General features: G+C 39.7%; 2 protein-coding genes across 2 annotated transcripts in view; one reads left to right on the top strand and one right to left on the bottom strand.

Moving 5' to 3' along the window:
* LOC137648637 (uncharacterized) overlaps positions 1 to 12,500 on the bottom strand; it is a 657,712-nt gene that overhangs the window by 162,021 nt on the left and 483,191 nt on the right. The window lies entirely within an intron of this gene.
* Positions 10,094 to 12,500, top strand: part of LOC137648566 (uncharacterized) — a 54,134-nt gene continuing 51,727 nt past the window's right edge. The window contains exons 1-2 of the mRNA XM_068381478.1: positions 10,094 to 10,319; positions 10,456 to 12,484. Of these exons, the coding sequence (XP_068237579.1) occupies positions 11,204 to 12,484 (1,281 nt within the window). The 5' untranslated portion in view covers positions 10,094 to 10,319; positions 10,456 to 11,203. The remainder of the gene's footprint in view (positions 10,320 to 10,455; positions 12,485 to 12,500) is intronic.

The following is a 12,500-nucleotide window of genomic DNA, read 5'->3' as shown; positions in this document are numbered from 1 at the left end:
CCACTCCTGAATCCGTGTGTCGATGTACTTTGGAAGTTTGGCAAGAAGTACCGGCGCGGACCCAATCCTTGGCACATTTCTTCGCGGTTGCCCCGAATCTGCAGTGGTAGTAGCAAAACTGCGGCGGATGGGAGGTAGTAAGTGGCTGTAGAAGTCGTTCGTTGGGGCGCGAGCAATTGGTGGGTGGTGGGCGGCTTTGTTGCCGCTTCGGCACATCACGGGGTAGGCGTGTATGTCCTACGGCATTCATGTCAGCTTCGGTTGACGTTGAATAGGCATCCTCGTAGTCAGGGGTGGAGGCGTTGATGGAGGTCTTGAAGTGGCTGTCCATAAGGGCGTCGGCTTTGGTCATCAAGTCCTTTATGGGTAAACTATCGACATCGGGTATGGCAGCGCGTACAGGTTCAGGTAAACGGCGTATCCAAAGGGCACGAAGTAGGTTCACCTCACGAGGAGAGCCGTTTGCGGCAGGTTGAAGGCGAGCGATACTGGTCATTTCCCTGAGGGCAAGCGAAGCCCTTTGGTCCCCCAACGGTGGTTGCGAGAGCTGAAAAAGCTTTGCTATACGGGCGGCTGGTGACAGCGAGTACAGCTGCAGAAGGTATGTTTTGAGGGCTTCATACGCTATTGGGGTGTCTCCTTGTTCACAAAGCCAGTCGGATATTTCTGGGAAGGTGTCCTCGGGTATCGCCGCGAGAACATAATCCGCTTTGGTGGTTGAGCGAGTCACGCCCCTGATACGAAACTGGACTTCTGAGCGCTGAAACCAAGCAAACACTTCTCCGGTGGCGAACGGTGAAAGTTTCAATGGGGCGGTGCCAACTGCTGGAGTAGAGTCTGTCTCCGTCATAGTACCAACGATGGAGGGGCGAGGGAGGTGGGGGTGGAAGGCAGTGGGAGCGAGTCGACTTCCGGGGTCACCAATGTGACGGGCCGAGAGAGGAGTTGCTAACTCAAAGGCAGGATGCAATCAACTGAGTTTTATTAAGGAACACTCTTCTTTATATACAAAACCTCAAGGCAACAGGACATGACCTGTTCGAGAGACAGACAATGTTACAGAGCAAAACGGAGACATGATCATTCAGGTTCTTTTTAGTGCGAGGGAAGAGCGCAGATACAAGCATAATATATACAACATAATTATGTACAATTGTGTGCCACACGGTTGGTACAGTTCAAAAACTTGAATGCTAGTAAAAATAGTGAAACTGAAGCCAGTTACAAACTAGTTCTGTGTATTGCTAAGCATGAAAAGCCTTATGCTGATGGAGATTTTACAAAAGCAACTTTAATAGAGTGCTCTGAGGTGTTATTTGATGGCATATCTAACAAACAGATTATCATCTCAAGGATAAAAGACATGCCTGTCTCAGCTAGAACCGTGGAGAGACGTATCTCGGAAATGGCTGATAATGTAAGTCACCAGCAAACCATTCCTTTAACAAGTACACCTGTGTTCAGTGTAGCACTGGGTGAAAGCGTGGATATCAATGGCATTCCCCGCTTGGCTGTTTTTGCCAGGTATAGTGACACAGAGGTACACGTGGAGCTGTGTTGTCTTAAACCTATGTATGGCACCACCAAGAGAAAAGACATACTGAACGCATTCACTGACCATTTTGATAGCAGAGGTGTAGACATGAGAAAGATTTTTGCAATTACAACAGATGGTGCTCCTGCTATGGTAGGTAAACACAAGGGTTTTACTAAGATGGTTGAGGATAGAATTGGGCACCCAATTCTGAAATTGCACTGCATAATTCATCAAGAAAATTTATGTGCCAAGATCTCGAGCTCTGATCTCAACAATCTGATGGCTACTGTTACAAAAACAGTAAATTTTCTTGTTGCACGCACATCTCTTACATACAGGCAGTTTCGAGCTTTCCTTGAAGAGGTGAACACTGTGTACAAAGATATACCCTTACACTGCAGTGTTAGGTGGTTAACCTGTGGTAAGATATTGGAGAGATTTGTGGTGTGCTTTGATGAAATCAAAATTTTCTTATAAAAAAAAGGCCAAGACTATCCTGAGCTGGAGGACAGAGATTGGATTGTGAAACTCATGTTACTCTCAGACATCACCTAACATCTAAATGACTTCAATCTTCACTTGCAAGGTGCAGGACAAACATTGATAGATTTATAGGATACTTGGAAGGCATTTGTTGCAAAGCTTGCAGTTTACTCAGCAGATGTCAAAACTGGTTCTTTCCGTTATTTCAAAACCTTGAAGACCTCATCTGCAATTCAACCTATCAACACTATTTTTCTTCAGTTGTGCATGCAAGAATTAGAATCTGAGTTTTTAATCAGATTTCAATATTTCCAGCACATGAGCCCAGTGTTTTCATTTTTAATCAGACCAGACACCTTTAAATACAGTGACTTGGATAAGACTCTTTGAGTGGATGGAAACTGAAGAGTTGGAAATGCAGTTAATTGACTTTCAGACCTCATCATTGTGGTCAGCTAAATATGAAGATCGAGAAATACTTGAAACTAGTAAAAATGATCATGCAGCTTCCATGTTAAGGTCCTGGGCATCACTGCCAGATAAATTCAATTGCATAAAGGAAGTAGCTTTTACACTGCTATCAGCATATGGATCTACATATCAATATGAACAGATATTTTCACACATGAAGCACATCCTCAGCCCCCATCGCAGCAGGCTTACAAATCACTCTGAGGGTTGTGTGAAACGCAAGGTATCCAAATATTCACCTGCAATTTATAATCTGTCCTTTGGGAAGCAAGAGCAAGGATCGCGTTGATGTTGTGAGATATAAACTTAAAATCTAAGATATTTTTCTTACAAAGAATGCTATTTGTAAAAAAAAAAAAATATACATTTGCTATTCATGTTCATAAAAATACATTATAATTAAAATGGTCACTACATACTGTATAATTATGCTTTTAATTTTCATATATAATGTTATAAAAATAACAACTGGCACGCAAAGTAGTAAAAAATGTATTAATTATTGTCAGGCACAGTGTGTTCAAAAGATTGCCGACCCCTGCTCTAGGAAATGGCCAAAGCCTTTCAACTATGGGAAATGCGAAGTTATGCAAAAATGTTATATTACCCAACAATCAGATTACTCACTGCTGGGTAATGAGATAGAAAGTGTGGACCAGGAGGATGATCTTGGTGTTATTATCAGCAAGGATTTAAAGTTCACCAAATAGAGCATAAAAGCTGAAAAGAAACCACGAAAACTATTATTATCATTATTATTATTAATATTATTATTATTATTATTATTATTATTATTATTATTATTATTACTACTACTACTACTACTACTAGCCAAGCTACAACCCTAGTTGGAAAAGCAAGATGCTATAAGCCCAAGGGCTCCAACAGGGAAAAATAGCCCAGTGAGGAAAGGAAATAAGGAAATAAATAAATGATGAGAATAAATTAACAATATATCATTCTAAAAACAGTAACAGCGTCAAAACAGATATGTCCTATATAAACTATTAACAACGTCAAAAACAGATATGTCATATATAAACTATAAAAAGAATCATGTCAGCCTGGTCAACATAAAAACATTTGCTCCAACTTTGAACTTTTGAAGTTCTACTGATTCAACTACCCGATTAGGAAGATCATTCCACGACTTGGTAACAGCTGGAATAAAACTTCTTGAATACTGTGTAGTATCGAGCCTTATGATGGAGAAGGCCTGGCTATTAGAATTAACTGCCTGCCTAGTATTACGAACAGGATAGAATTGTCTGGGGAGATCTGAATGTAAAGGATGGTCAGAGTTATGAAAAATCTTATGCAACATGCATAATGAACTAATTGAACGACGGTGCCAGAGATTAATATCTAGATCGGGCATAAGAAATTTAATAGACCGTAAGTTTCTGTCCAACAAATTAAGATGAGAATCAGCAGCTGAACACCAGACAGGAGAACAATACTCAAAAATAATTAGAATGAAAGAATTAAAACACTTCTTCAGAATAGATTGATCACCGAAAATCTTGTAAGACTTTCTCAATAAGCCAATTTTTTGTGCAATTGAAGAAGACACAGACCTAATGTGTTTCTCAAAAGTAAATTTGCTGCCGAGAATTACACCTAAAATTTTAAAAGAACCATACAAATTTAAAGAAACATTATCAATACTGAGATCTGGATGTTGAGGAGCCACCGTCCTTGACCTACTTACAATCATACTTTGAGTTTTGTTAGGATTCAACTTCATACCCTATAATTTGCACCATATACTAATTTTAGCTAAATCTCTATTAAGGGATTCACCAACCCCAGATCTACATTCAGGGGATGGAATTGATGCAAAGAGAGTAGCATCATCTGCATATGCAACAAGCTTGTTTTCAAGGCCAAACCACATGTCATGTGTATATAGTATGAAAAGTAATGGGCCAAAAACACTAACCTGTGGAACACCGGATATCACATTCCTATACTCACTATGATGCCCATCGACAACAACTTTTTGAGATCTATTTCTTAAAAAATCAATAATAATGCTAAGAACCGACCCACCTACTCCCAACTGTTTGAGTTTGAAAATAGGGGCCTCATGGTTAACACGGTCAAAGGCAGCACTAAAATCAAGGCCAATCATACGAACTTCCTGACCACAATCAAGGGATTTCTGTACAGCATTGGAGATTGTAAGAAGGCATCACATGCTCCAAGGCCTTTGCAAAAACCGAATTGCAAACTAAGGAATAGATGATTACCTTCAGCAAACCTATTAAGACGTTTTGTCAGAAGACGTTCAAAAACTTTAGATAATATGGGAGTTATGGAAATTCGACAGTAATCAGTGGGACTTGAGCTACCGCACGCACATTTACATAGAGGAGTAACATTACCAATTCTCCAACAAGTGCTTAAAGCTCCTCTTCTTGCTAACTTGCACAAAATAACAGATAACTTTGGAGCTAAGAAATCTGCTGTCTTTATAAAAAACAATGGAAAAATACCATTTGGGTCTACACCTCCGTAAGCATCAAGGTCCATCAACAGAGCTTTAATCTCACGAGATCGAAAAGCTAAACTAGTTAGTTCAGCCTCAGGTAAACATGAATGAGGAAGTTCAAGTTTTTCATTACTCTGTTTACTGTCAAAAACATCAGCCAAAAGGGTTGCCTTTTCCTTTGGACAGTGAGTGACTGAGCCATCTGGTTTAAGTAGAGGAGGAACTGTTGCATCTACACCAAAGAGTGCAGATTTAAGGGTAGACCACCATTTATGTTCCTGAGTTGTACCAGAAAGGGTTTCTTTTATGGTTAAATTGTACTCGTTTTCAGTTGAGGCATAAACTCTCTGAGCAAAAGCTCGAAGCTGAGTATAGTTGTTCCTGGTCAAATCTGATCTGTTACCCTTCCAAAGGTGATAGGCCTCCTGCTTCTCCAAATAAGCACGTCTACAATCATCACTGAACCACGGTTTGTCCTTCTCTCGGTACCTTAGCACACGAGAAGGGATACGCCTATCAATTATGTTGACTATATTCTCATTCAAAGGGACAACAGGATCTACACTACTATATAATTGTGACCAATTCAAGCTCAATAGATCACGCAAAATCCCATTCCAGTCTGCTTGGGATTTCATATAAATTTTACAAGAGTATGATATATCAGGGACAGGCTGCTCAGTCTTCACTACTAATGAAATCAAGGCATGATCAGATGTCCCGACTGGAGAACCAGCCTTACTAGTTATAACGCCAGGGGAGTCAGTGTATACAAGGTCCAAGCAATTACCAGACCTATGAGTAGCTTCATTTATGATTTGCTCACAGCCTGATTCAGAGGCAAAGTCTAAAGCTCTTAAGCCATGGCGATTGGTAGGAGAGATAGAACTTAACCACTCCCTATGGTGAGCATTAAAATCACCAATAAAGACAAGAGAAGCCTTTCTATCATCTTCTTGTATCTTAGCCATAATGGTAAGAAGACAATCAAAGATAGAATCCTCCATGTCTGGATTCTGATAGAACACAAATAAAAGTTGTTATGCATGCCACAAACTTTTATTACCTGAATCTCATGACATCCACATTGATAGCAGGACTTATGAGAAGCAGGGTACTCAGTCCTAATATATACAGCCATTCCCCTGGCCCTAGGGATGGCATCACGTTTCAACATTATTGGCTTCTTAAAACCAGTTATAAGGAGCTCAGATGAGTGCCTCATATTAGAAACCAAAGTTTCTGAGCACAAAAGAATATCATACTGTCTGGACGCAACTGTAAGGTCTTGGATATTTGCATGAAGACTACGAATATTGCAATACATAAGACGACATTGACGAAATCTAGGACGTACTGGTCCTGGATTTCGGTCAATGTCTCCAGACAGCATAAGAAATAATTGAAATAAAAAAGAGACATCATACTTAAAATCTAGAGTAACTAGAATTATAACAAAAACAATATGTACAGAATTATAAATAAAGTGATTGATGATACCCATAGACTATAGTAAAAAGTCGGAAAAACTGGTCAACATGGAGGAGCCGATACACCATGCTAGGCTAAATACCCTCCAGGATAGCCACTTCAACTGAAGGGAGGACAGTAAGGATGGTTTTGAGAAGAAAAAGAATCAGAAAAAGGAAAAGACAACCTCTTGATAAACCACTAGGCATCCATGGCCCTTCTATTAAGCCTGCCCAACACACCATTTCAAAAAACAAGAGGAGGAAAAAATAATAAGATAGAATAGTGTGCCCGAGTGTACCCTCAAGTAAGAGAACTCTAACCCGAGACAGTGGAAGACCTTGGTACAGAGGCTATGGTACTACCCAAGACTAGAGAACAATGGTTTAATTTTGGAGTGTCCTCCTAAAAGAGCTGCTTACCATAGCTAAAGAGTGGTATCAGGACAACTGCCCCCGGGACAACTGCCCCCAGGACAGTTGCCCCCTGACAACTGCCCCCAGGACAATTGCCCCTGTAGGACTACTGCCCCCCGGAAAATTGCCCCCAGGACAATTGCCCCTGTAGGACTACTGCCCCCTGGAAAATTGCCCCCAGGACAATTGCCCTCGTAAAACCCCTGGACAATGGTGTAAAAATATAAAAATACGTAACTAATAAAACCAAAGTTTTATTATTGTTAATAAAAAATACATGATTTAAAAATACGTTTTAAAAAGATAACATTATATACTAAAATTTGTACATAGATGGGTTGCAAAAATATTGAAAAAGGGATTTAAATACTAGGATTTTAAATTGTGGGCTATGCACAATGTTTGCTATTCGTATGCTAGAATCCTGATAGCGTTTCCGCTTAGGGGGTACTGGATGCCCAGCAAGTATCTGATTAATTATGAGGCTGGATAGTGCCTGTTCTCTCTTCAACACCCCCAGAAATTTCCATATATTTGGATGAAATGACGTAACGCTTGCTTGCATATGGTTATGCCAGCCTTATACGGCGTTGTTTGTTCGAGGTAAATCTTCAACAACACGAGTATACATACTCCACATGCTTATAAGGAAACGTGGCTGTCTCCTTGTATTTCGACGTCTTCTGCCGATGTATGTATCTTCAAAATAATCTATTATTGCATCAGCCTCAGGTGGCAACATCTTTTGTAGTTTCTCAAACGCTTCAATAACTTTTTCTGCGGGAACAAACGCTAATGCAGGAATCATACGTATTTGCAAGGAAAAAAATAGGCGTCAGTTTGGTATTTAATTGGGAGACCTTCATTTTGCACCTTACGGTATATGCTTTGAGATAAGTGGTAAGAACATCCTTTACCATCCTTTGCAGTCTCTTTGGTAGCAATAGATTTAGCCTTTATTTCCTGTTGTACTAACAAGACTTCACGGCGGGGTTGGTCAACAGCATGGGTGTGATCATTTACATAGCCAACTACTTCATTTTCACAAACTTTTACTTTCGCTTTACAGTTATTATGGCGGCGTTTTTCACATTCATACGATGTAACATTATTTGCCAATTCCTTCTGCTTCATAAATAAGCTTCATTTTCCACGTTCACTTTTGACGAACTCCATGATGGGTTATGTTACTTCTTGTATTTCTTTCGAAAATAAACTATAACTCGTACGACCGATTAGACACTGGACCCTTCTTACTTTTTTTTTTCTTTAACATTTGTTTGACTATACAGAATTAGCCAATTGGCGATGGCTTTCGAAAATAAACTATAACTCCTACGACCGATTACCTAATCAGGAAATAACTACATAAATGGTAATAAATTTAGGAAATAGATACAATTATTTCTTCAATGACCGATTATGTAATTAGGAAGAATAAATTGTTACTAAAAAGTAATTACGTAAATGGAAATATGGGGGGCAATTTTCCGGGGGGCAGTAGTCCTACGGGGGCAGTTGTCCTGGGGGCAGTTGTCGGGGGGCAACTGTCCTGGGGCAGTTGTCTCGGGGGCGGTTGTCCTAGATCCCTAAAGAGTCTCTTCTACCCTTACCAAGAGGAAAGTACACTGAACAAATTGCAGTACAGTAATTAACCCCTTGGGCAAAGACGTGTCAAGTATCTCATTGTTGTCAGGTGTATGAGGAAAGACGAGAATATGTAAAGAATAGGCCAGACTATTCTGTGTAAGTGTGGGCAAAGCAAAAATAAACCGTAACCAGAGAGAGGGATCCAATGCATTAAGCTCTGGCCAGTCAAAGGATCCAATACCTCTCTAGTGGTAGTATCTCAACGGGCGGCCAACCTACTACCTACCAATAGAATATAAAAAGACAATTCCAATACAGAAACATAGACATTGTACTACAGCTGTGCACATCAATAGTAAGAACACATCTAGATTACGGTGTCCAATTCTGAGTTCCAAGTATTCAGATGGTATTATAGATAAACTGGAAGCAGTACAAGCTAGAGCCACTAAACTAGCTCCAACACTAAGACAATTTGAATATAGACGGATAATGGAACGTTTAAACTAATTTGATCTACAAACTTAACGACTAAGGGGACAGCTAATGGAGGCATTTCAAATTCTTAAAGGAATAACAAATGTAGATTCTAACAACCTCTTCCCGCTTAGCAGAAATCAATCCAGACTCCAGAGGTAACATTATACCGACTGGAATTAAAAAGATACAACACCACTCAATGTTGTAATTTCTTTGTATACAAAATACCAAATACATGGAACAGACTTCCAGCTTATGTAGTGAATATTAACATGGTAACGAAAAAGAAAATAAGTTAAACAAGATCATAAAAACTCTCTAAACGTACAAACTTAATCGCCGTATAAATAAGCAAATAGTCTCCGCGGATGGACTAAAAGTTTTTGAGACATCTTTGTACCACTCTCTCTCTCTCTCTCTCTCTCTCTCTCTCTCTCTCTCTCTCTCTCTCTCTCTCTCTCTCTCTCTCCGCTTTTCTTCCATTATTCTTTCTCTTTTCTTCATCTCCCACAATTATCGTCAGCCACATTCTCATCTTTAACTCCTCGTTGAAGTAACCTTCATCGTGCATGTATGGTCAGTAATGAGAGAGAGAGAGAGAGAGAGAGAGAGAGAGAGAGAGAGAGAGAGAGAGAGACAGAGAGAGAGAGAGAGAGAGAGAGAGAGGCAGGTTCTAGATATATAATGACCATGCACAGATAATAAATTAAATCTTCTGCCATTTTAAGGAAGATCGCTATGCATAAAAAATGAGTCATTTCAAGACATTATTTACAAATTGTTTCATTCAATCTGTAGTTTTAGCAGTCGCCGCCAGGAGGCAATCAGCACCTCTCCTTTAAATTAAGAAGGAAAGGTTTTCAAATCAAAAGAAAAATTCCTTTTACATTTAAAAAGCTCTTGGATGGAGGTAGGAGTGATTGGCTATCCCTGTGCCTGCTCCTGGCAGATGACCATCAAACATGTCCTTGCCCGTGAGTAATAATGTCGCTGTTTTACGGGGTGACCATTATAGCCAATGGCATCAAATCTTGGGCTGTGACATTGTGGAGGATTTATTTTTGCTTTATTTTTATTTTTGTTTTGCCAAATCCTGTGTGTGAGAGAGAGAGAGAGAGAGAGAGAGAGAGAGAGAGAGAGAGAGAGAGAGAGATATTGTGTTAGCGAGCGAAAGTAGTTAGTGTAACGATCGTTTGTGGTGAGGAAGACTGTTGGTATAAATGAGATTGTTTGTTTACATTTTTAGTAAGGTTACGACAGTGGTGAATGTTTCGGAACGAATGCTTTTTTTATTTGACTGCAGCATAAGGCAGTTGTGTGAGAGCTGGATTATATATATATTTTTCGACCAGCGTGGAAGTGTTTTTTGATTTTCAAAGTAAGTACAGTTTTGTTTATCTTTGCTTGTCGTGATTGTGAATGATAGGAACAATTTATTATTTATCTTTGATTATAGTGCGATAGTTCAGTTAGCTAGAAGTGTTCGTAAGTGTTTTTCTTTTTTATTTTGGCAGGCTGCGATTCCTCCTTTGGAGAGCGATTTTTGAAAGTGGATTAATTGATTGTTGACGAATTGGCTTGTAATAAGGAATTTGATACGACCACTCTGATTTGTACAATTGTTGATGACCCGGACCGAATCAAATCCAGATTGCTGTTGATGATGATGATGATGATGATGATGATGATGGTGGTGGTGATAATACTAACCATGACCCCAATCAGGGAAGTAGTTGTGGCAAATTGCCACCCAGTAAACTGTTAAACACAGAGTTGTGTTAGTGTGCCGTAAAGACAGTCCGGCTTGTGTGTGGCGACAGTGTTGGTGTCCCATAATAATATTTATACAATATAATTCATATATATATTTATTTTTGCTGTTGGTGTGCGGTGTAATTTAAGTTTGTTAGGTTTTTTTTTGCGTTTATTTGAATGGTATTTATAGTATATTTAGTGTAAGTTTTTGATGCTGTTGATTTTGGTTGGATTTATTATAGTTTGTAAGAAATATATAGTTTTAAGGTTGTTTTGTTTTTTGTGTCCTTTTGTCTAAGAGTCCAGTTTTAGATAACGTAAGGGGAAAGTATGTGTTGAGGAGACCATTGTCAGTAGGTGTGATTCAGGGTGTGGGGGCTTGTTTTTTTTAACATCCCGCCACATTATTTTGGCGCCCGGACAGGGACTGCCGAGGTGGGATAGAAGCTGGACTGTTGGACGAAGGACGGAAGTAGGTTAAGAATTTAGGATTAAGGTTGATGAAAAATGGAGGAGCAATTAAGGGTTTTGAGGGAGGAATTGCGGCTGAGTAAGGAGCGTGAGGAGAGGTTGCTAGTAGAGAATGAGAGGTTGAACTGGGAGAATGCGGCGATGCAGAAGGAGCTTAGGGAGTTGAAGGGAACTGTAGAGAGAGTGGAAGAGGGTGTTGAGATGAGGATGCGAGAGAATGAAGAACGAATGGAGAAACGAATGGAAGATATGATGGGGCAAGTCATGGGGATGATGAAAACTATAATGGGGGAAGGTGCAGTCGGAGGAGTGTCCTCAGCTTCGGGTAATGGGTTGATAGTGGATGAGAAGGTTAAGGTTAGTGATAATGGGAAAGGAAGTGATAGTGATAGTAGTAATAGTGATGGTGATATTGAAGATAAGGGAATTAGGCATAGTAAGGATGAACAGAAAGGTGAGAGGAAAGATGAAAGGAAAGGTAAAAGTGATGTGAAGAAAGGGAAGAAAAAGTATCAGGCTGATAGCAAGGACGATCGTGAATGGGTGAAAGTGGTAAGTAAGAAAAAGGGTAAGAAAGGAATGGTTAAGGATAGGAATTTAAGTGTGGAAGTGGATTCATTATATTCGAATGGGGAAGAAGGTAACAAGGGAGTAGACAGTGATGATAGCAGTGAGAATGAACGTGATGTGTGTAAGACTGTGTTTATGAGAGAGGTACCTCGGTGTGAAAGGTTCAATGAGCATAGCAGTAGGGATGTATATGATTTTTTCAAGGAGTATGAGAGGTATTGTCAGGATAAGTATGGTGATAGTAAAAGAGTTTGGGCTAGGGAGTTAGGAGAATATTTGACTGGGTATTTGTTGACGATGTATGGAGTGATAATGAGTGTAGGGGACGTTGATTATGAAAGTGTGAAACAGAGAATAATTGAGCAGGTAAAACGTATGAAAGGGAGTGTTAAGTATAAGCGTAAGAATGATTTTGATGAAGCACGGATGAATGCAGGAGAAGCGATATCAATGTACGTATGTAGGTTGGAAACGTTAGCTAGGAAGAAGTATGGGGATGAAGGTATAAATAAGAATAAGGAGTTAATGAGGAAGTTTTTGGCTACTGTACCCGAGAATGTTGCCGAGTTTGTTAATTTGAAACGGAAGGAGAAAATGAGGTGGACGAAAGAAAGATTGACATGGGATGATATTTTAGAGATAGTTGAGGATTACGAGTTGGATAGGTGTATGAAAGAAAGTAAATCTGTGAGTGTAAGAACTGGAATGGAGGAAAGTGTGCCAGAATTTGTTAGTTTTAGAGATGCTGTTATGAGAGGACCGA

This window comes from Palaemon carinicauda, chromosome 10 (assembly GCF_036898095.1).
Source record: "Palaemon carinicauda isolate YSFRI2023 chromosome 10, ASM3689809v2, whole genome shotgun sequence".
In the NCBI taxonomy this organism is placed as follows: Eukaryota; Metazoa; Arthropoda; class Malacostraca; order Decapoda; family Palaemonidae; genus Palaemon; species Palaemon carinicauda.
This window is presented reverse-complemented; position numbering and strand designations above follow the sequence as displayed.